The 25773-nt window shown below is 37.1% G+C and overlaps 1 protein-coding gene across 1 annotated transcript; it reads left to right on the top strand.

Annotated features, from left to right (window-relative positions):
* Positions 1-37: 37 nt before the first annotated feature.
* DIS3 (DIS3 homolog, exosome endoribonuclease and 3'-5' exoribonuclease) lies at positions 38-25773 on the top strand. The gene is made up of 21 exons (XM_065901638.1): positions 38-301; positions 907-1064; positions 3350-3543; positions 3962-4035; positions 7561-7728; positions 8474-8638; positions 9800-9913; positions 10037-10174; positions 10747-10893; positions 11272-11388; positions 11643-11744; positions 12872-12936; positions 13025-13109; positions 15968-16095; positions 18592-18678; positions 21486-21642; positions 23181-23395; positions 23506-23674; positions 23806-23964; positions 24683-24805; positions 25464-25773. The coding sequence occupies exons 1-21, from the start codon at positions 74-76 to the stop codon at positions 25545-25547; spliced, it is 2877 nt and encodes a 958-aa protein (XP_065757710.1). The 5' UTR covers positions 38-73; the 3' UTR covers positions 25548-25773.

Here is a 25773-nt window from a genome sequence, read left to right as displayed (position 1 = left end):
CCAGGGCTCCGAGCTTGACACTTTCCGCCGGAAGAGCACTATAGCGGGTCGGGATTCCGAGCAGGGAGGCGAGATGCTCAAGTCCAAGACTTTCTTGAAAAAGACGCGGGCGGGTGGCGTGATGAAGATTGTGCGCGAGCACTACCTGCGCGATGATATAGGCTGCGGTGCGTCGGGGTGCGCGGCGTGCGGCGGAGCGCACGAGGGGCCTGTCCTCGAGCTGCAGCCCCTGGACCGGGCAAGTAGCCTCTGCCCGGAGCCACACTACTTGCTGCCGGACACCAACGTGCTGCTCCACCAGGTGCGCCGATAGGCGGGCGGAGCCGCGGGCACCGCTGCCCCACCAGGAGAAAGGGAGACAGGGACACTGAGACCCTAGGACGAGCGCCTCGGGCAGCATTACGTACTCAGGGAGAGGCAACCCCACCGGGACCCATGCCTCCTGCCCCCAGGCCGAGGTTCTTTTTCCTTATACTGGTTTTTTTTTTTTTCCCCAATCTTTACTTTTTTGAGTTCTTGGAGTTATAAGAGTTTTAGATACGTCAACTTTCTAACTCCTGCTATCTCTTCTGCCTTAGATTTTAATGTCTGCAGGCCGGGGACCTGGGCTTCTGTGGCCTCCTGCCTGCGACCCCCAGGCAGCTTGTAAGTGCCTACGAACGAAAACCATGTGGGCCAACGTATTTCTTTATTAATGATTAATTCTACAAAGTTTTGTAACTAGTTTGTTTACACGTCTTCTTTTTTAATCGACCTGAAGGGTTTTCTGTTGCATAATAACTCCTTAGTTTAATGTACAGGTAGTATTAAAAAAAAAAACAAAACCTGCAGTTTTAGGTTCAACAGAAGCAATTTATGAATGAACACGGGAAAAAATAACTATTTATTTATTTATTTACTTAAAAGATTGATGTCCTTGAGGACCCTGCCATCAGAAATGTCATCGTGCTACAAACAGTTCTCCAAGAAGTGAGAAATAGGAGTGCTCCAGTATACAAACGAATCCGAGATATGACTAATAACCAGGAGAAGCATTTCTACACATTTACTAATGAGCATCATAGGTAGGGGGGAAATTACCTCAGTTATCAAGAAACTAGTACTCGCTAAATTGGGGGGTGAGAGTTCCTGGCTGTCATCTGTGACATTGTTGGAAGATACACTTTTAAGTTTCATACTTCTGGGAGTAATGTTTGATTCTTACACAGTTTACAGACCTTGCTAAGGTCACATAGGCATCGATTGGGTCAAAGCCAGAACCAAAGTCTCCTGGTTCCTAGAAAGTGATAGGTCCTTTAATTTCCAAAATTTTCAAAATTTTCAAAATTTCCATTTTGAATTGGTTTTAGCGTGAGTTGAGCAGTAGGATTTTTGGAAGATGAGATTTGCCTAGGTTTCTGATGTACCATGTTATATGAATAACCAGCATAAGTTAATTAAATATAGGAGTTTGTGAAGGAGAACTTTAAAAATATAAGGCAGGTATATTCTTAATGGGCTCTTAAAAGTTACACTAATACCTTATAACTGATCACCTTGATGACAGTAAGGTTAAGAAATATAACTCGTTTCAGATTCAAGATGTTTATTTCAACTTATTGTGTGATCTTAGAAAATATGGTATTTATTACATTGGGCTTCCTGGGTGGCTCAGTGGTCAAGAATCCGCCTGCCAATGCAGGAGATGTGAGTTCCATCCGTGGATTGGGAAGATGCCTTGGAGGAGGAAATGACAACCTGCTCCAGTATTTTGCCTGACAAATCCCATGGACAGAGGAACCTGGCAGGCTAGTCCATGGGGTTGCAAAGAGTCAGACACGACTGACGGACGGAGCATGCATTTCTTGTATTACATAAATAATTTATAACGAATCCAGTTTACTTTTATCAATCAGGATTTCTCAGTGTTGCCATTATTGACCAATTGGACTGGGTAATTCTTTGTTATGAAAAGGCTATGTGAGGCACTGTAGGGTGATTAGCAGCATCCCTGGCCTATACTCACTATGCTAGTAGCAAACCCTCCCCTCACCCACCACCACCAGTCCCCTGAGCTGTAACAGCCCAGAATGTCTTCAGATGTTGTCAAATGTCCTCCAGGGGGGAGGATATCAGGGGCAATATTACCCCAGATATTGAGAACTGCTGGGTTAGACAGTGGATTGGATAATGAAATCCCATGGGCATATTCAACCTTAAAAATAATTAATATCTCAAATTTCTCTTCCTTATTCTTATATCCCAGACTTAAATATTATTTATGTAAAGAATATCAGGTAAGCACTTGTAGACTTCTTGTTTCTATTTCTTCTTTAAAATCCAAAAACAGGAACTTCACAGTTTTTCAGCACTCAGAGACTTAGTTTCTGTGGAGCATGACCATCAGATTTTTAATCCAAAGTTAACACTTTTCTTGGCTTAAGTGCAGTGAATAGAGCTTAGCAGTACTGGGGTTGACAGGAAGAATTAGGACACTCAGGCATGCTAAAACCAATTCAGAAATTTATGACCGTGTCTTTGATAATTCTAAAAACATTAACAGATGTGTTTAATTTATATTAAAGCAGATTTATTTATATTAATTGTAAAACTCTAAAATTGAACCTCTAACCTTTAAGAAGTAGGTAGAAGTTATTGTGCTGAATTTTGTAATTGTTCTTAAATTTAGCTTTGAAGAACAGATTTAAAGAAATAAGTATACTGACATTTGATAGCTCAGAGTTGCTAGACTTAGAAGGAATATGCAGTCATATCTGGGTCTTGTCTTTCATTATCTTGATGCCCTTGTCATGTATTGCGAGTTTATCATGGATAATTTACAGGCATCATGTATTTAATAACTACATTAATCATATGATCACAAGTCATCTAATCATACAATTAGTAGCTTTTAGGAATTTCTGTTAATCTACAGTTTGAATGAAATCTCATTATCAAAAATAAATAAATAAATAAATAAATAAGAAATCTCATTATCAGACCTGTAAAATATTAGTACAGTTTTTTTTTTCAACAAACTGTTACTTTTTTTTAATGTCCCAACCTATAGAATAAATTCTGATATTGAGTTTTTCTTTTGAGATGAATTTATTTTAGCTTTTTATTATTCCATTAATAATATGATTTTCTTCTTTCCAAGCAAACTGTTGTCTGAAAGACATCACTAGAAGGATCTTATTTATTTCCTCTGTGAGGTATAAATGTGAATACATTCAGGGGAAAAGATGTATATTGACTTTTAAGTTCAGTGGTCATTAAGCATATATGTCAAAGACTTTTTAACGTGTTCTTGATTCTGTTGATTTCCATTTCTTATCTTTCTCTTTTCCCCCTTTTTATTACACTTAAGAGAAACTTACGTAGAACAAGTACAGGGAGAAAATTCTAACGACAGGAATGATAGAGCCATCCGAGTAGCTGCAAAGTGGTACAATGAACATCTGAAGAAAATGCCGGCAGAGAGTCAGCTGCGAGTTATCTTCATAACCAATGACAGGAAAAACAAAGAGAAAGCCGTAGAAGAAGGGATACCAGCATTCACGTGTAAGTCTCCGTGTAACCGGACTGTTAGTTCATGTTTGCAGACGCATGCAAAAATTATCCTCAGGCCCACGGTCAGATGTTCATTTCACTATTTGGTATTTTCATGGTCCTATATGGCTTAATGTGATATTTTTGTATTTTTTTAAAAAATTTGTTCAACATTGCTGAGCTAAGCGAGTTGTGCCACCAGTGGCTGTTAATTTCCCTGTCAACGTTTGGAATGGGCTTAGCAATAAAAGTTCATAGACACACTTAATCCACTGCCTCCTGGGCTTGACCACCTCAACAGAGAGGTTCCCTCCCCTCCAAAAAAACTGACATGTGTACTGTCACAAATAAGATAACCCATGTTCTTCTGAATTTAAGGGGGATAAAAAACACATTTAAATTTATTAAGAACAAAAAACTTATTTTTCAGGTGAAGAATATATAAAAAGCCTAACTGCTAACCCTGAACTCATAGATCGTCTTGCTTGTTTGTCTGAAGAAGGGGTATGTTTGAGTTTGCTTTATTTTGTTTTTGAGATGTGAAAGATTAACGTAGCCACTTTGGGATGTTAAGCTTATAATTACCAGATTTAGAAATTGAAATATCAGTGGGCAAGCTGGAATTGAAACAGGAGTTGGGTGATAAACAACACAAATGGCTGCAATAGGCTTTTGACCAAAATGGCGTCCCTAAAGTCTTGACTTCTACGATACCACTGTTCACTGATACATCCTCAGCGACCCACGTAGGGCCTGGCACACGGTGGCACTATTTGTGTGATTAATAGTGAAGGAGTTCATGGCTGGCTTGTGAAAGGAGTAGGTATTTGATAAAGAAACAAGTGGTGGGCAGTGGAGAGCGAGCATCCAGCTGTAGTGTTAATTCCTTAGGTGGAGGGAGGGCTCGTGAGAAGTAGAACAGGAAGGCAAGGGGCCAGATAGTGAGGACTCAGCCATTTATCCTGTTATTAATTTTTAAACTGTCATATAAAGGTCTCCCTAAAGGGCTGCTACTAAGAGAAGTTAGCACATAGGATTTTGGGCTCCCTACCTTATACTCCTAGGCTGAAAACTTTTAAGGTTGATGAGAGTGTGGCTAGTAGGAATGGAGAACAATCAGAAATGTTACTTATTTGGAAAACCACTCTAATCTCTATTATAAGATGATACATTGTATCAGCAAGTTTAGAAGCAGAGGCAGGAGTAGAGGGTCACTGCAGGATGGATGTGAGAGGGAGTCCTTAACCTTATTTCCTTGAATGTGAAGTGTGTTTGGCAATAACGATGTCATAGCATTGTTAGGGTCGGATGGTGATAATGTCCAGTCGCTAAGTCGTGTCCAACTCTTTGCGACTCTATGGACCACAGCACCTTAGGCTCCTCTGTCCTTCACTGTCTCCCGGAGTTTGCTCAGGTAATAGTAGTGTTAATAAAATTCTTATCTCAGTGCCTGGCACATAATTATGGTAAATGTAAATGGTAGATACTATAAGGTTTTGTACAGTAGTATAGTATATGTGCATCCAATCTTTACAGCATTTTTTTCTCGGCCTGTTTTCAGCCAGCTACTTCACAAACCTAAATAGAAGTGAAAAAATAAAAGCTGGACTTTATTTTTAGAGTACAGGTAATAGGATTACCCCATCTAGTATATATGCACTAGTTGCATGCACCTGTTTAAATTTAATTCAGTTTACATTCAGTTTCCCAGTTGTGCTGTACACCTTTCAAGTGTCCAGGATCCCCTTGTGCCTAGTGACTGCCATGTTGGAGATCACAAGAACACTTGCTTTATCACAGAGTTGATTTGGATAGCACTAAATGAAGTGGATGGGTCTAAATGAAGAAACAGGAAGTAATCCAACATTGGTAATTCACAGTACTTGACTATGTACTCTGATGGAGTAGAGTAAGTGTAGAATACAGTGAAACTGCAGTGCAGTTCTATTATAGTACCTGTGTGTGTTCCCTAAGGTCATTGTGTCATGTAAAATTTTATATAATGAAAACTACAGAGCCTGGGCTCCCCTGGTAGCTCAGATGGTAAAGCGTCTGCCTCTAATGCAGGAGACCCAGGTTTGATCCCTGGGTCGGGAAAATCCCCTGGAGGAGGAAATGGCAGCCCATTCCGGTACTCTTGCCTGGAAAATCCCATGGACTGAGGAGCCTGGTAGGCTGCAGTCCATGGGGGTCGCAAAGAGTCGGACACAACTGAGCAACTTCATTTTCACTTTCACAGAGCTTAAGGGAAAATGTGATTAGGGACACGCAGAAACTTCGTGATGCAGTGGAAAGAGGATTATCTCAATTTGAACAGAAAGTTGTCACACCAGATGAAGATGGTGTGGCTAGTAAAACATGGTGATCTGAAGTAACCAGTAGGTGTTTGAGGCATATGTTTGTGTGTGTGAATGTTTTGTGGATTCAGCTTGGTTCAGATGGATGCAGTCTTCTGCTCTCACTGGTAGCTTTCTAATTTACCAATTGCATTGGAACACATTTGTGTTTTCAGAACAAGCATGATAGGTGAGCTAACCACACTTAGCCAAGGCATCCAACCCAGATTTGAAATGTCAAGGCTTCCTGATAAAATTGTATCTAAGTTGAGATGGGAAGGATGTTAAAGCAAGTTGCTTTGAGACAGACATTTTAGCTGTGTTGTATGGTAAAGGAGTTAATGACTAGGGGAAGAGCATTTCATGTGGAAGGAATAGCAAGTTCAAAGTCTCTGAGGTTAGAATAAGTTGGCAAGATGGAGAAACCCCTAAAAGTGTGGATGGGATGATGTAAACAAGGGAGAAAAATGTTAGGAATCAAGTCAGAAATATAGGCAGGGATGAGATCATGTAAGGATGTAGTAAGTCATGGAAAAAAATTGAATTTTAGTTCATGAGCACTGGACAGCTATTGAGCAGAATAATATACCTATTTCCGTGTTCTAAGGAGAATAGGTTAGAAGCAGGGGCCTCCACTTAGACGGATATTTTAGTATCCCTGGGAGACAAGACAGAAAATTGGATCATGGTAGCAGAAGTTAAGGTAGTGAGAAGTCGGATGTTGTGTGTATTTTGTTGATATAATAAATATTTTGTTGATATTAGGGTTTGGTCATATGGGGCTGTGAGGGTACAATTAGTTAATCAGTTAATTATTTTAATAGGTCATATCATTAATCTGTTTAATAGGTCATGTTCATGATAGGTTTAATAGGTCCATATTTATTTTTAATAGGTTATGTTTATATGGTGGTGAGGATGTTATAGTACAGGGGGGAATTTGATTCCAGAGAGAGAAGAACAAAGGTCTTGAGTAGAGGAGAGGAAGCGGTGGATAGATGCTCATAGGTGAGCAGATTCAGCATGGAGAGATGAAGCAAGTCTCGATTGATTGCTTCCGGTTCTCATTGTGGAGGTGGAGGTCCCTTATCTGAGAGTGAGGAAGGAAGACAAGGAACTTGGAGAGTTAAGCAGAAGAGAAGGTATAAAGTAATCTCCTTAGAAGATGGGAAATTTAGGAAGTGTAGAAGTCTAAAGGAGCCGAGCAGTTAGGTTGTTGGATGTTGGAGGACTCAGAGGATCCTGGAAGGTATTGTGGTGGATCTACAGCAGGTCCCAGCCTACCTCTGTCTGACTGCCTTAGCTGTTTAAAATAATCTAAGTAAAAATAGCTTTTCTTGTGCTTTCAGGAACCACAGTCTTCTCATACATTTGAGGTTTCCTGTTACCCTTTATATACTCCTGCCCGCTCACTTGATCACACCTTCATTCGGGGAGGCCTGGATGGGGTTGGAGGGGTACAAAGAGTTTCTTCTTCGGTGGCTGATACCAAATGTAACGAAATGGAAATGTACGTTGCCTTAAGAATAAAAAGCATTTTTTTTCTTACTGTGCTATGTTCTTTGAAATTCATGAGTTGTATCTAATGTAACATGGATGGTTGGTTTAAATACCTGATAGTGATAATAGTTGTATATGGAGCATACCAAAGACTCACACACTAACTATATCTCTTGGTTTGCTTATTTCACAGAATGAAATAGAAAGTGGAAAAACAATATTTTCAGAGCATCTTCCGTTAAGTAAGCTACAACAGGGCATCAAATCTGGCACATACCTTCAAGGGACATTTCGAGCCAGCAGGGAAAACTACTTAGAAGCTACAGTGTGGGTCCATGGCGATGACGAAGACAATAAAGAGGCAAGTGTGTACCTAAATTCGTTTCACACTAAAATATTTTCTGTTCATTTTTTCTTTCATAAGTGTTTCAGATTTTTGTACAAGAATTTAAATTTGCTTTATCCTCCTAGTTTGTGAGCTTGAAGTAAGTTATGTGAGAGGTCACAGATGATAGAATTAATCATTTTTTCAGAAAACTGCTTATTAAGGAAAAGATTTTCTATTAACCCCTTTTAAGAGAATACAATCAATCAAAACCAAACCCCGCTATGGTGCCTCTATTTTCTGCATTATGATCTATTATGGGAAATACTATTTACCTAATGTATAATTGCTCCAGAGGGCTTCCCACACTTTAAAGCAAACAGCAGTCATTTTGGGGTGCTCACTATTTGCCAAGTACTTGTCTTAGTGCTTGGAATTCTGCATTTCATTTAATTTTCAACTCTGCTTATAAAAGTAGGCACTGTTTTGTTTTACCAATCAGGACCCTGAGATTTAGAGAGATTAAAAATTCTAGTATTAATGTAAGAGTTATGTGGAACACATGAACACAACTCGTATTTTCTGACATTGTTTTTTCTATTTGATATTGAAAAATTTAGAGGGCAGAGGAAAGGAACACTATGAAGGAAGAAAAAATATAAAGGAAGTGAAATAGAAACATACAGACATCAGAATATATCTCAACTTCTTGAGGGCAACCTTCCCATTATTATACTGCCTTTGAAAATATCTGGGCATGTGTTCTTTGCTATTCACACAGATAATCTTACAAGGACTTAAAAATTTAAACCGAGCTATTCATGAAGATATTGTGGCTGTGGAGCTTCTTCCCAGGCATCAGTGGGTAGCTCCATCTTCTGTGGTTTTACAAGATGAAGGTCAAAATGAAGATGATATAGAGAAAGAAGAGGAGAGAGAACGCATTGTATGAAACCAAGCAGGTTTTATTTTTTGTCTGTGTAGCTTTGAATAATTTGTTAATGTATTAGCTTTGGAGAAAATTAAACAAGTTTCATTGCGTTCAGATTTATGGAATAAAATTATAGTCCTATAGGTTTAATGTATGTCATATACATAGTTGATTTCTTTTCCTCTAACTTAGCCTTCTTTTAAATTAATGTCTTACTGTGCTCAAATAAACAGGTTGAAATACAAAATACAAAAAGACTTAACTTGAGTATGAAACTTGAATTCTGACATTCAGGTATATGATCTAGCTGAATTAGGTTTAAGTAAATAAAATTTTCTTTTTTCTTCTTTTACAGATTTAAAATTTTTCAAAATGTTTTTATGCAATGTTTATAATCTCCTCAACATAATAGATGTACTTCTAGGCCCTTAAAAATAGGTCTGTTTAATAATTCCTTCTCTGTTACTATATTTATTTTGAAGAAAATGCTTTCCGTTGTTTTTTATGACCTAAAGTCTACCTGATAGGTATTTTTCCATTTTAGAATTATAAGAATGATACAAGTAGTTGGAATTCACAGAGCATTAGTAGTTCTTCTCTTTATATGAATTATAATCACTGCTTTAGAGTCTTACTATAACACTCTCTTTAGCAAGGTCCAGGCCATAGGAGAGTATTAGAGGTGAAATACCATAGGCTTCTTTTGCTATTTCTAGTAAGAACTATTATCTATTTGGGTTTATATTTTGAATAAGATAAGCGTTTAAAGATATATCTCTTTTTTTAAAATGAATTAATAAGTACCACTCTGCTCATTGCTGGAAACTACTACTAAAATCCTATTAATTACCAGACCTGTGCATGAGCATGTGTGTGTCTGTATGTGTCAGTAAATCCTCACATTAAAACTGGAGAGTTGGGTTCTCACATGTTTATTCAGTTTTCTCTTTTTGATTGTTTTTTTTTTTGGTAGTGCTTTATTATGGAACTATTTTTGTGATTTTGTTTAGCATGCTCTTGCCTAGAATCTTGAAACATCAAAATTCCATAGTTTTATGTCATAATTTACTGCCTGAAAAAGTATTAGTGTCTGTATTCTAATTGTGAAGGAAAATTGTTTCATTACCCTCACAGGACAGATAACTGAAGGTTTTTACTTTTATTTTTACATCTCAGCTTAAGACTGCTGTAAATGAAAAAATGTTAAAGCCTACAGGTAGAGTTGTTGGGATAATAAAAAGGAACTGGAGACCATACTGTGGCATGCTTTCCAAGTCTGATATTAAGGAGGTGAGTAGAGAGCATGTTGCTATGTAATGGAAAATGATGTACATTGAGTAGAATTTAGAGCCCTCACCTTGCCCCCATCCCCAGCCTTTTGTGTGTAAATTCTTTCTTCCTAATGTTCTCTAGTCAAGAAGACATCTCTTTACTCCTGCTGATAAGAGAATCCCTAGAATTCGGATAGAAACCAGACAGGCCTCTACATTAGAAGGACGGAGAATTATTGTTGCTGTTGATGGTTGGCCAAGAAATTCCAGATATCCAAATGTAAGTAAGCTTGAATTAATAATTTTATGTTAGAATATTTAACTAAAACTTTAGGAATAAAGTTGCTTCTTTTACTGAAGATAGAATCTATCTTTATATAAAATGCATGCTGAAATTTAGGAGAATTAAGTAGTACATCCAATCTGAAAATTAATCCTAGGAAATTCCAATGTAAATCATTTGGTTAATTTTATTCAGACTTACTAACAAGTAATTTTTGGTGACACTGACTACAAAATTAGTGTTTGAGACCTAAGTAGATTCTAATAAACAAATTTTGAAACTAAGACATTTGAAGTAACTTTTAAACTTGAGTGATAATAGGAACTAAACAGAGACCTTGTTATGTCAGGACTGAACTCTCAGAAGGTCTCCACCATAAATCACTTGAGAAGTCTTGTCATTTTTAGCTTTAGTTTACCTAGTGGTCATTCTTAAAGAATTGTGGAGAAAATTTAGAAATATTTAAGTGATCGTGGAGAATGTTCAACCATTTAGTGTGATAATAAAATATAAGTTAATAAACAGAAAGCTGTAAAATGCACTGTTCTTATAATACCTTTTGGTTTTAGGGACACTTTGTAAAAAATTTAGGTGAAGTTGGAGACAAAGAGACTGAAACAGAAGTTTTGTTACTTGAGCATGATGTTCCCCATCAGGCTTTTTCACAGGCTGTTCTTAGCTTTCTACCAAAGATGCCCTGGAGCATCACTGAGAAGGTATGTTGAAAAGAATTCTGTGACTTTATGAATTACTGTATCTGACCTACTAGTTTTATTTGATTTCTGTATGTGTCTTTTAAAAACCATGTAGAAACCTTATTCCCCTCCTCCCTTGCATTTAGTTTGCTACAGAATGCTCAGGTTATCATGAAAATCATTTACTTTACTAAAAGACAGACTTTTCTAGGGGACAGACACTGGGTGATACCACATTTTCCAAAGGCAAGGGGTTCACAAATTATAAATCATGAAGTGTTGTTATCACTGAGAAATAAAGCCACTTTTTATTATAGTTATTGTTGATTTTATAGAGCTGTGTTATATCTGTACCACCAAAATTGTTTTTTTATTTTTCAATAATATGGCATTTTTTAGGACATGAAAAACCGAGAAGACCTGAGACATCTCTGTGTGTGTAGTGTGGACCCCCCAGGATGTACTGATATAGATGATGCTCTCCATTGTAGAGAACTTGAAAATGGAAATTTGGAGGTATTTGTAATTACGATGACATTCTATTCAAAAATAGTTCTGGTCTTGAATTAATTTTCTTTTGACCCACTGTAGAATTTGTGAGTTATTCATGTCAGGTAGAGTCTTGTAGCTGCAGAGACTCATGGCCATGAAAAAGCTGAAATGGTAACTGTGACTGACGTCTTTTTTTCCTTTTAGCTGAATTTCTTCTCATTAGAATTCCTTTAGTACCACCCAGTTAAGCATGTTGACATCCTTTTTATCTTTTTAAGGTTGGTGTTCATATTGCTGATGTTAGCCATTTTATTAGGCCAGGAAATGCTTTGGATCAAGAGTCAGCTAGAAGGGGAACAACTGTATATCTTTGTGAAAAGGTAAATGTGGTAATTTTAAAGTGGAATTTTGATACATCTTTTCTATCGTCTGTTTTATTCTTAATAAAGTCATCTGAGGTGTTTCCTGAGGAAGGGAGAACCTCAGTATTTAGTGAAATATAAGTAATCACTTTGTTAATTGTATAGTTTGTCATAATCATGGGCACTTTTGGATTCTGAAACAGTGGAATAGTATATGAATTAGCTAAAAGACATACATAGAATAAGGCGACCTTAAATCAGTGAAAATATTGCAGTGTTTTTTGTTACTTAGCCAAATAACAAGTAGATGTAGTTGATATCAGTTGTTGTGAAGTGTTAACTTGTCTTTGAGTAATTAATATTTTTCCATTTTTTTATATATAGTTAAGTCATGAGTCTGTTCTGTCACAATTACTATTTCTTCTTCATTAAGTGTGCTCCCAGAAACTTACAGAGAAAAATTGTGAGAGTAGAAGGGAAAGTCAAGCTTAATTAACTGTCAGAGTTCTTCTGTGTACCTTTTTTCCGTAAGAATTCATTGTTTCTCTTTTTTAAGGATGTTGAAAATACCATGGAGTTTGTGTGAAGCATTGGAGGAAGGTCCCGTTGTAGAGTTATTAGGGCTTGTGTCTGTTACCTAGTACAAACATTTTGTACGGAGCAGAGATTTCAGACTTTCAGGGCACAGCTAGTGTAGTGGGTAGTGTAGAGAACTTACCGCTGACATGAAATCAGTTTTCTTTCATTGCTTTTTTTTAAAGTCACTCAGTCGTTGTCCCACTCTTTGCAACCCCATGGGCTATACAGTCCATGGAATTACCTAGGCAAGAATACTGGAGTGGGTAGCCTATCCCTTCTCCAGCGGATCTTCCCAACCCAGGAATTAAACCAGGGTCTCCTGCATTGTAGGCGGATTCTTTACCTACTGAGCTATCAGGGAAGCCTGCTGCTTCCCTCTTGTGAAAATTGTATGTAGCTACTTCTCTAGAAATAGATTTTTTTTACATTTAACATTGTCTCAATTCTATTTACAGAGGGGGCTTCCCACCCCACCCCCCCAACATCAGTGTTATTTGAGAATAGAACCTCAAATAAATGTATGGATATAGCTCAGTAATCTGCTACTCTTGTTTTATCTGTTTCAGAGGATTGACATGGTTCCAGAGTTGCTTAGCTCTAACTTATGTTCCCTGAGATCTAACGTTGACAGGTATTTATGCACGCTTCTTCATAAAAACATAATATTTACTACTTTAACTGATTCCCTTTAATGAATACTGTCTTACTTTTCTCCATAGGTTGGCATTTTCATGTATTTGGGAAATGAATCACAATGCTGAAATCTTAAAAACGAGGTTTACCAAAAGTGTCATTAATTCTAAGGTTGGTTTCATGTTTAATATTTCATGTTGCACATCTTTTTTACTTTTAACAATGGTCTAGATTGTTTTGAAAACGTTAGGCTTGTTAATAAGAAGTTTTCCCCCAGTTTTGCCACAAAATCTTGTTGTTTTCAGTTATCTGCTTAATTTTTGATGTTATCTAGAAATGAGTTTCGGAGAAGGCAATGGCAGCCCACTCCAGTGTTCTTGCCTGGAGAATCCCAGGGACGGGGGAGCCTGGTGGGCTGCCGTCTATGGGGTCAGACAGAGTCGGACACGACTGAAGCGACTTAGCAGCAGCAGCAGAAATGAGTTGATGTGGCAATTTTTCTGTCTTCAGAAACTTAGAAAGCCTGTATGCTTAGGTGACCAAGTAGATTCTTTTAGCCCTAATGTAGGAACTCCAGTATTTGAAGTTATCCCAATTTATAACTGGTTAGTATTTTAAAAGATGGTGTGTAAAACCATCTTCTTGCTCCTCACATTTTTTCACTGAAATGATATAAGCCACAGTTGAATTCTAGTAGAACTAGTCTGAAATTGATGTTCAAACAGAATGGAGCCAGATTACATTTTTCACTCCTTTCCTTCTTTTGTACCTTTCATCCAATTTCCTTATGTTCTCATTTTGCTCTGAATCTTCCTCTGATGTCTGCGAAACCCTCTTTTTTTTTTCCCTCTGATACAAAATTGAAATCTTTTTAAATTTTATTTTCTTGGTTCATGGTTAATTTTATTTATTTATTTTAAAATTTTTTATTGTAGTGAGTTTTGCCATACATTGACATGAATCAGCCATGGATTTACATGTGTTCTCCATCCCGATCCCCCCTCCCGCCTCCCTCTCCATCCCATCCCATCCCTCTGGGTCTTCCCAGTGCACCAGCCCGAGCACTTGTCTCCTGCATCCAACCTGGGCTGGTGATCTGTTTCACCCTTGATAGTATACTTGTTTCAATGTTGTTCTCTCAGAATATCCCACCCTCACCTTCTCCCAGAGTCTAAAAGTCTGTTCTGTACATCTGTGTCTCTTTTTCTGTTTTGCATATAGGGTTATCATTACCATCTTTTTAAATTCCATATATATGCGTTAGTATACTGTATTGGTATACTTTATCTTTCTGGCTTACTTCACTCTGTAGAATGAGCTCCAGTTTCATCCATCTCATTAGAACCAATTCAAATGAATTCTTTTTAATGGCTGAGTAATATTCCATGGTGTATATGTACCACAGCTTCCTTATCCATTCATCTGCTGATGGGCATCTAGGTTGCTTCCATGTCCTGGCTATTATAAACAGTGCTGCGATGAACATTGGGGTGCACGTGTCTCTTTCAGATCTGGTTTCCTCGGTGTGTATGCCCAGGAGTGGGATTGCTGGGTCATATGGCAGTTCTATTTCCAGTTTTTTAAGGACTCTCCACACTGTTCTCCATAGTGGCTGTACTAGTTTGCATTCCCACCAACAGTGTAAGAGGGTTCACTTTTCTCCACACCCTCTCCAGCATTTATTGCTTGTAGACTTTTGGATAGCAGCCATCCTGACTGGCGTGTAATGGTACCTCATTGAGGTTTTGATTTGCATTTCTCTGATAATGAGTGATGTTGAGCATCTTTTCATGTGTTTGTTAGCCATCTGTATGTCTTTGGAGAAATGTCTGTTTAGATCTTTGGCCCATTTTTTGATTGGGTCATTTATTTTTCTGGAATTGAACTGCAGGAGTTGCTTGTATATTTTTGAGGTTAATCCTTTGTCTGTTTCTTCATTTGCTATTATTTTCTCCCAATCTGAGGGCTGTCTTTTCACCTTGCTTATAGTTTCCTTTGTTGGCAAAAGCTTTTAAGTTTCATTAGGTCCCATTTGTTTATTTTTGCTTTTATTTCCAATATTCTGGGAGGTGGAAACCCTCTTTTTCCAGTGATCTATTTTCTAAGGTTTACCTGCTTTTTCTCTCCTTTAAACACCATTCTTTTCTGATTAGCTAGTGGTTGGAAATAAAGCTTAGTGTGAAACTGACAAGGAGTCATGTGTGAATGATTTAAATTTTCCTAGATCTGTATTTTTAAATAAGGTGAGTTTATAATTCTTCCAAAGTTGGTTAGTGTAGCAAAATTTTATATGAAAAAAACTTAGTAAACGTGTAACATAAAACATTTTTAGACAAGGAACACTTAACTCCTAGTGGATAAGTTGGTTCTTCCAAGAATCTGTCCCGATCTGTATCACCTAACTCTTTTACTATTCCTGATTTTTACTCATAAAACTATTAAAAAAAAAGGCTAAAAAATGGCATTTTTCCATGAGGAGGGAAATATAGGAGCAGAACAGAAAGCTGTTTGTTTATTTGGATTGTAACTGGAAATTAATCTTTTCTACTATGACTTTCCAGTTCATGGATTAAATATTTAATTTGGGTTATTTAGTAGATTTCCTACAAAACATGATGTCTAGACTCGTACAGTTTTATTATTTGTTGTGTGTAAGGAAGTACTGGTCATCTGGAAATGATTTCACTTTACAGTCGTTATCAAAGAATAATCTAACCTTCCTTTTATCTTATTTTAATTTTTCCTAAGTATTTATGAATTAAAAGAACAATGAAAGAAATGAGCATTTAACAGTTCTACCATTTTATTTTGTTTTAATGTAAATTTGCTTATGTTGTGTAATGCATCAGATAAAAGTTAATGAACCAGAAATCATCGGTGTGGAATATAAATATTATAACTAGGAATCTCTTTTGTTATTGATTTTAGGTTTTCTGAAATCATGGATATTTTATAGTGGAAACATAAACTTTCAAAAGTAAACCAGATTTTTATAAGCATTTGTATTAATATATGGTTTCTTTTTTTAGGCTTCCCTTACATATGCTGAAGCTCAGATGAGAATTGATTCAGCAGCCATGAACGATAATATTACTACTAGTCTCCGTGGACTAAATAAACTAGCTAAAATTTTGAAAAAAAGAAGAATTGAAAAAGGGTACATTTCAAAAATATTAAGATTTATTTTAATTCAGCTATCCTGCTGTTACGATAACTTGTGAACTCTTTATGAAGTGTTTATCATGGACAATGATGAATTATTTAATAGGCTGAGTAGGGACTCTTAAGTAGATATATTCTATTTCTTCTAGCTATCTTTTTAAATATTAGCAACTTGATTCTGGACTGAAGTTTGTTCAGGAGTTCTGTTATGTTGCAGACCTTGATATGTCTGAGTTAAAGATCTTGAAGAAATTGTAGGAAGGGAAGATCTTCTTGAGACTTTTCTATGGCTTATTCCTGATTTTAATTAGCAATGAATTTCAAGACTGAACATTGTTTTTCAGATGTTTCAATAAAGACAAATGAAGTCCTTCTTGCACTTAGAGTTGGAAGAGATTTTTAGAGCATGTTTAATCCAACACCTTCAGTTTTTAAATGATTAGGGGTTACATTGAAGCAGTCTTACGAAATATCTGATCACTAGTGGCAGATTGACATCTTTTAGCTGTTATATATCATTGCATTTGCCTGACTGCAAAGGAATTTTAAGGAATATCCATGTACCCAAATCTGTTGAAGTAGTCAGAAGAAATTTGATTCTTGAAAAACATCATCAACTGCCAGAGTAAAGCCTTGAGCCTTTCATATGTTGGTCTCTGGATGCCCATGCCCATCCACAGTGGAGTCACAGTGGTTACTGAAAGTGGTTTTGTTGGGTAGTGCAAACTCTAGATCTCTGCTGTTTTCATAAGATGTGCCTATTAAAGCTAAAATTCAAGAAGATTAAAAATTCAGTTCCTGAGTCACACTAGCCATATTCCAAGGGCTCAGGAGCCACATGTAGGCTGGTGGCTACCATATCGGATAGGGTGGATTGAGGCCATTTTCATCCCTGTAGGATGTTCCATTGGACAGTGGTGTTCTAGGTATTTATGCTGAGCCACCCCTACCTAACTCTACTTATATTTCAGTTTCCTGGGAGTTTTCTTATGATCCTAAATACTAAACTTGAAGCTGATTTGAAAAGAAATTGAAAGGATAATTTGGATGAAGTAAAACCCAATGAAAACTTTATTGCTCAAATTTGTCTTTAAGATGTAAATAAGATGACTATAATTAGATTTCTTTTGTAATGAAAAACAACACATTTTTCATCATATTCATTTATTGAAAGTTTATAATATGCCCGGTATCAGAAGAAGTTTTGTTGTAAAAGCAAAGTGAATAAAACCAATTAAAACTATTTTGGCAGTTTTAAAGTAAGAGATGTAGATTTGTATCTATGTAGATTGCTATTAGGACAGAAAAGCTATTTATTTAATTTGAAAAACACTCTGTACTTCTAGTTTTGAAAGTAGATACTCATATACTGGTAAAACCTATCATTGAGTCTTCTCAGTCTTAGGGTGAATAGAGAAAGCAATCAGTTAAAAAAAATGGTTACCTTCCACCTTCTTAAAGGATATGTTTTGTCTTAAATTATATCTGTCATATGTCTATCTTAAAGGATAAGCATTATGTTTTAAATGTTCTGTGAAGAAATAATGATCAAAATATGGTCAGTATACCTTGCTCTTTAGGTCAAGCTGTATTAATTAACATTAATTGTAGTGTAGAACCTTGTTGTATTTCTCGAGTTATTTGTCATGGAAAGAAAGGCATATTTGTCAGATTCCCTCTCTAGTATTCCTTCTATAGTTCTTGCAGTAAAGGTGAGTCGGGGGAAAAAGGACTTGGAATCCCACTTGCCCCAACTCATCTTTTCCTCTTCTTTGTGATTGTCCACAGTTACCCAGCCTCAATGAAATTCTTAGGTTTTGGTTGATTTGGAGCTGACCAGATGCAGATAGGTTCATGGTGTGTAGAAACACATTATGCTTGCCTTGTGGGAATTTACTTTTCTATAAAGAACTTGCCAAATCTTTAATTGAGCTGTGCATGTAAAGCACTTAGCCTGGTGTGTTATCTGACATGTAGTACTCAGATACCAGTAGCCATCAGTATCTGTAACGTGAGTTGTGGTTTATCAGTCTTCTCATTGACTGGTTGAGTGTATGTGGAAGATACTTTTGAACTGAGGATCTTTTGGTGTTACTCATTGACCAGGGCAGCTTCCCTTTTGCCTTTTTCCACCATCCGTCACCCTAATACATTGTTTCCTGTAGTAAATAAGATACAGTTGATTGCGTTCTTTATGTATGAAACTGATCAAACCCTCTTATTTTGGGTACAGAAGACATTCTTTATCCTGAGAAACGTAAGGACTCATTTTGTTATATTGCTGTTGTCCTGCCTTTTAAAATGGATTTTAGAAGTGTAAACTATTAGGCCATCTGTGAAAATATAAAGGAACATAAAAGTTAGCAGGTGGTCATAAAGCTTTCAAAAGAGAAACTGTCAACACTTGCTTTAATCATTTCTGTTTTAAGAGTCACTTCCAGAGTTATATGTTACTGCTCACAGAACTGATTCACCTCCTTATTTTATTTAGGGCTTTGACTCTTTCTTCTCCAGAAGTTCGATTCCACATGGACAGTGAAACTCATGATCCTATAGATCTGCAGACCAAGGAACTCAGGTATGCAATTTTTTGATGGGTAGTTGGTAAGATTTTTATTTTAATATAATATTTTTCATGCACTGGAGAAGTAAATGGCAGCCCACTCCAGTGTTCTTGCCTGGAGAATCCCAGGGATGGGGGAGCCTGGTGGGCTGCCATCTATGGGGTCGCACAGAGTCAGACATGACTGAAGTGATTTAGCAGCAGCAGCAACTAGTGTATATGTTAATAAAACGTTTGTACTCCCAAATATCTGTTTTAGTGGAGTTATAATTTCTGTAGAGAAAAATAAATATGATTTTACTTTCTAGTCTCATAGAAAACTCAAATACCTTATTTGTATTATGAAGAAAACTTGCCAGCTTCATTTGTCTTAATGTGTGGTGTATTAGAACTTGACTAGTAATAGTTATGGTAAGTAAAAGAGGATTGCCCTCATTAATTTCTTAAGTATTTAATAGAGAATATATTGTGATAGGACAGACCTAGGCCAAAACCCTGGAATTTGAAGTCACACTGCCTCAATTTGAATCCCATTTCTGCCAATGACTCCAAACAAATTATTTGACCTCTTTACACCTCAATTTATTTGTAAGTAAAATAGAATTGGTAGTGGTACACACTCATAGGGTGTTGTGAAGAATAGTCAGAGGTTAAGCCTTGTTATTGTTTTATTGATTTGGGTTAAGGTTTAGGAGGCAAGGGCTTGCAGGGTGGCTCAAATTGTAAAGAATCTGCCTGCAATGCAGGAGACCTGGGTTCGGTCCCTGAGGCAAGGCTGATTTTGATTTTGATTAAGTCAGAGTTGGGCCTCTTTCTATACCTATTATATAAGGTGATTCTGAAATTAAGCATGTGTTTACATTTTTCTAGCAGATGACCAGGGATTAAAAATGGGATTATATTCAAGTTTGTTAGTTAGAACCAGGGTGTGCTTTACAGCTTTAGAGCTACAATTTATATATATATATATATATATATATATATGTACAATATATATACATTATACAGAGTGAAGTAAGCCAGAAAGATAAAGAACATTACAGCATACTAACACATATATATGGAATTTAGAAAGATGGTAACGATAACCCTATATGCAAAACAGAAAAAGAGACACAGAAGTACAGAACAGACTTTTGAACTCTGTGGGAGAAGGTGAGGGTGGGATGTTTCGAGAGAACAGCATGTATATTGTCTATGGTGAAACAGATCACCAGCCCAGGTGGGATGCATGAGACAAGTGCTCAGGCCGGTGCACTGGGAGGACCCAGAGGAGTCGGGTGGAGAGGGAGGTGGGAGGGGGGATCGGGATGGGGAATACAGGTAACTCTATGGCTGATTCGTGTCAATGTATGACAAAACCCACTGCAATGTGAAGTAATTAGCCTCCAACTAATAAAAAAAATTAAAAAAAAATAAATAAAAACACCTTTGGGTGAACTATGCAAATAAGTCTAATGTTAGTAGGAACAGTACATCCACTACCAAGGGCTCTTTTGAGGAAAATCTTGAATCTTGTTTTACCAAAGTAGAACATCACAATCTCTTCTTACCAAGAATAAAAACCACATTTCTAAGAGATTGTTCCCATAGTTTTAAAGACATGTTTGGAGGTCTTCCTAATTAAAAAAAAAACAATTAATATACTTCAGGGGTCTTGTCAAGAAGTTATGTTGTTAAAGAAGGAAACATGAGTGACAGATTGATAGTGCATGTTCAGTAACTTGGGAGGAAGCCTATTAAACAGAACACAGGGACTTACCTGGTGATCTAGTGGTTAAGAATCTGCCTGCCAATTCCGGGGGCATGAGTTTCATCCCTGGTCTGAGAAGAAGAGTCCACATGCCTTGGAGCAACTAAGCCCATGTTCCACAACTGCTGAGCGTGTGCTTTAGAGCCTGCAGGCCACAACTGCTGAAGCCTGCCCACCCTAGAGCCCATACTCTGCAATAAGAGAAGACACCACAACGAGGAGCTTGTGCACCACAACAAAGAATAACCGCCACTCATTGCAGCTAGAGAAAACCTGCTCACGGGAATGAAGACCCAGTGCGGCCAAACACATAAATAAAATTATTAAAAAAACAGCAGATCACAAACCATTTACTGTGTTTGATGAAAAACAGTATCAAATTGGTTGTTTTGAAGTCAGGTCATAATGGGCCCGGATCCTGTTACACTAGTAATTCTGACCTTTAGCGAGAGATTAATATTACACATCTTTAGTTTTCTCATCTACAAAATAGGACTAATACCTATATTCGTATGTATATACATATATGTATATGTATGTATATACCTGCACACATACCACAATGTAAACAGCACTCATAGCACAATGCCTGGGATGTAATAAACATCCAAAATAACTATTTTAAATATCTTTTCATTTGGGGGATTTGTTGGTGAAAGTTTCCATTTTTTTTAAGCCAATATTGATATGACCTAAATAGCTCTTAATTCTTAGAAAACTGTATTTCTGTAGATATAGAATTAAATAAAAATCTCTTTGGACTCAGTGTAAATGCTTACGATTTAGATTTTACGTGTTACTAGAGTTAATAAAGCTTCTGTTTTTTAATGCCGCTTGTAAACTATCCTTTAGCATAAGATTTACTCATGCAGTAGGTGAATTGTAAGAGATTTGTTAGCATAGTAACTGAGAAATGAAAGGGATGTTTAGTTCTTAAAACTATGCATGTGTATACACACATGAATGTTTGCATAGGAATTTTCATTATCTCATTGACAGAAAAAAATAACTTGTGAATGATATATAGGTCTCATTCTTTTTCCTTATTTAATGTCTTTTCATTTGGCAGAGAAACAAATTCCATGGTGGAAGAATTTATGTTACTTGCCAATATCTCTGTTGCAAAAAAAATTCATGAAGAATTTTCTGAGCATGCCCTGCTTCGAAAACATCCTGCTCCTCCTCCATCAAATTACGAAATTCTTGTTAAGGCAGCTAAATCCAAGGTATGGTTCCATAGCTAGAAACATCATCTGTATTCGTGTTGTGATGTAGTGTTTGCACTGAATAATCTATAGTCACATTTCCATAAAAGTTTTGTTGTTTCTTGATGCAAAAATGTGCCAGTAATTCTTTTCAAAAGAAATCGTCTAACTTGGGTATGGTCATCTCTTCACACATTGAAATCATTTGCCCTATACTAAAGCCAGATGTTCCAAACTATGTTATTTATAATATCCTGAACATATTAAACTTTTCCATATCTCTGTGCTTTTGCGCATTTTCTTCATGCCTGTTACTTCATGTCTCCTCTGAACTGCTGACCTCTTAAGACTTAGTTATTTTTTTCCTCTTTATCTTCAACTCACTTCAGTCCTCTCTATTTCACATCCCTAAGAAAGAAGTCCATTTTTGCAAACATGAAAAAAAGGAAACACATAGAAAGGGGAGCCCATTTCCTCAGCCCCTTATACCCCCTGCCTCTGGTTAGTAGACTTTTGTTTAGACATGATTACCCCTGCTTTTGGGGTGACTGTGGCTTACATTGGTTTCCTTTGGGTCACTTGCTCAGGCCACTTCTTCCTGTCCGGAAGAGAGGGAAGAATGGGTGTTGGATCTCAGAGCATTATTCTAACAGGAGGATGCTGGTTTCTCATTTTTCAGACCTTTATGGTGGGCCGGCACCTATTGTATCCATCAGAACAGTATCAGCTTCTCCTCTCCTCCAAGGCTTACTCTGTAAATTGGAGGATTTTCTTTTACTGTCCTGTTTCTTTGTGTGACCTGAGTAGAGGAAGGAGTTTCTGTATTTTTGCCTCATCTTGCAAAGTAGAATAGGCAGTTAACTGCTGTATCAGCATGTTGAGCTGTAGTCACCAATGCCTCTGGCCTTTACTTCTACACTGAATGGAGGAAAAGGGTCTGTAGAGAAAATCCCAACATGTGGAAGCGGAACCAGATCTGCTTTGATGTTTTTCTGCCCCAGCAAAGATTAGGCAAGTACAGCTGGACTTTGAGAGGTAGCGCTACTGCTCCCACTATTCTCTCCCCCTTGAAACTTCTTGAGAATGTTGGTACTTCAGTACCTTCAAATGAATTCAGAAAAATTTAAGGTTTGATACTACACAAAACCACTATGACTTTTACTAAATTTATTTTCAGTTCTCCTAGGTAAGGATAAAAGGCATAAACACTTATCATCTGGTCAGAAGACACTATACTTTTTCAGCCTGATAAGTTATACTTTGAAGGCACGACTGGTACTGATTTTAAAATGTTTAATTTGATCCTTTTCCCCTATTCTTTGGGCTTCCCTGGTGGCTCATATGGTAAAGAATCTGCCTGCAATGCAGGAGACCAGGTGTGATCCCTGGGTCTTTCCCTCCATAGAAAGAGCCTATGGAGAAGGGAATGACTACCCACTCCAGCATTCTTGCTGGAGAATTCCATAGACAGAGGAACCTGGCAGGCTACAGTCCATGGGGTCCTAAAGACTTGGACACAACTGAGCGACTAACACTTTTTCCCTGTTCTTTATTCACAGAATTTGGAAATTAAAACTGATACAGCCAAGGCTTTAGCTGACTCTTTGGACCGGGCAGATTCACCTATTTTCCCTTATCTAAACACCCTGTTAAGAATATTAGCAACTCGCTGTATGATGCAAGCTGTGTACTTCTGCTCTGGAATGGACAATGATTTTCATCACTATGGCTTAGCATCCCCAATATACACACATTTTACTTCACCTATCCGAAGGTACTTTTTCTCCTTAACAAATGAGAGATAGAAAATACTTTATTTTGAATTGTAAAAGGATTTTTAAATGCCATCATGGCACGATTCTTATTTTTTCTTTGTGTGTCTAGATATGCAGACATCATTGTTCATCGGTTGTTGGCTGTGGCTATCGGAGCTGACTGTACTTATCCAGAGTTGACTGACAAACACAAGCTTGCAGATTTATGTAAAAATCTCAATTTCCGGCACAAAATGGCTCAGTATGCTCAGCGTGCATCTGTGGCTTTTCATACCCAGGTATTTGCCTTCTGTCACTAATGTTAGCAGAAATGAAGTTTTGTTCACTTTTAATTTGACTGCAGAATTTTTTTTTTTAACTTCAAAATACTTTAAGGTAATCCTTAATAAGGTTGTCTGCTCTTTTACAGTTATTTTTCAAAAGCAAAGGAATAGTAAGTGAAGAAGCTTATATTCTGTTTGTAAGAAAGAATGCTATTGTGGTATTAATTCCAAAGTATGGTTTAGAAGGTACAGTGTTTTTTGAAGAAAAGGACAAACCAAAGCCACGGCTTATATATGATGATGAGGTACAATATTTCTGATGGTTTTATTTTGGGGTTTTTCTTTTGGTGGGAGTGGGGAACACATTTTCTTCAGTAGGTTGCAAGTGGTACTCTAACTGGTAAAATTATTTTTGTACCCTACAGAATTTTATGCCTACTAAGCTTAGCGTTTTACTCACAATTTCTCACCTCAGTATGTTCTCCTATACAAAAGTTATTAATTTCTTTCTACACTATAAAGTTTTCCCTTCTAAGGAAAACTTGGATTATGCTTTGTTCTTGGTGGACAAATGGATTAAAGTAAAGGCATAAATGGCTGTTGATAGCTCCAAGAAGGGAATTTTTTCATCCAGTTCGCAGTGTGTTTTACCTGACTTTACTCCCTACTTTACTCCCTACTTCCCTGACCTTAGTAGAAGTACAAAACAAATTTCTGCCGAATTACCTGTGTGCCCCTGTACAAGACCAACAATTTGCTAATAAAAGGGTTGAGAATCCTGCGATTGATGAATAATATATTGGAACCACAGAGCGAAAGGGAGAAGTGTGCATATAAATAGGTCATTTGTATGTAAGGGTGTTAGATTAGAGGTTTTGGTTATGTTAAACACCTAGGTGCTTATTAAATATTGAAGTTATTTTTAAACTTAAACTTTTAATTTGGAAGATAAATTATAAAGAATTAGAACCAAGATTCAAGTGGAAGAAAGCAATTAAAAATAGTAACATGTGTTTTGTTTAGATACCATCACTTAAAATAGAAGATACAGTATTTCATGTATTTGATAAAGTTAAAGTGAAAATCATGTTAGACTCATCCAATCTTCAGCATCAGAAAATCCGAATGTCCCTGGTAGAACCACAGGTAAGACCAGACTTACACTGTTCATGTTGTGGTGGAATAAATAGTACATATTTTGTGAAATGAGTGATACAGTCCTGAGGTATTTCTGTTTAGTTATAGAATCTTAAAAGTTGTGTGCAGGACAGGTATCTATAGAGGAAATCGTATTTTCTCACTGATTTCCCTAGGCTGCGGGAACCCAGGCACCTGGGCTCCTTCTGAGTTCCTTGGTTCCACAAATGGAATCCTGAGATCTGCCTAGTTCTTCATTTTTACGTTTTGAAATCTGCACTTTTGAAAAGCAGTTTAAAGTGTGATTCACCCTAAGGCATTGGATCTTAACCTTGGTTCTGCCCCCACCACACCTGAGGCCTGTAAGGCTGACAGTGGCTCTCAGTAGGAGAAGCTGAATGTGTTATGGCTAAACACACTCTTTCCAAATGATAGGCTTCTGTCTGTTGAGATCATGTCTGCTGTTACATTCTGAACCACTATTCCTTTGCGTGTGATATACATACATATGTGCATTGTGTGGAAAACCTACTGTTTCCCCTTCCCTCCACCATCCGTCCATCTTTTTGAACCTCAAAGTGTCAGTGAAGAAGAGGAAGATGAGATTGAGGTTTCTTCCTTATGTTATGCTTTTACTCACCTGTTCTCCCATTTTGCATTACTTTAGATACCAGGCATAAGCGTTTCTGCTGATGCTTCAAACGTGGACATTAATGAACCAGAGAGAAAGAAGAAGAAGCTTCAAAAATAGCTTTAGTCAACAACAACAAAAAAACTTCAAGGATTGGTTTCCTTTAAAACAAAAAGAATCTTGAGAGAACACTTGTAAACCTAAGAAGTGTCTGATACAGTTTGTTACTTCTAAGTGCATTTTAATAATTTTTAAAATTTGCATTTTTATTGAACCGTTGACTGTGTCTGTCCCATCATACTGCTTTCTTTCAGGATTAAAGAACTATTTATGCAGAAAAACTCAA

Source organism: Muntiacus reevesi, chromosome 11, assembly GCF_963930625.1.
Source record: "Muntiacus reevesi chromosome 11, mMunRee1.1, whole genome shotgun sequence".
Lineage (NCBI taxonomy): Eukaryota > Metazoa > Chordata > Mammalia > Artiodactyla > Cervidae > Muntiacus > Muntiacus reevesi.
Note: the sequence above shows the minus strand (reverse complement) of the source record. Positions and strands in the feature narration are given on the sequence as shown.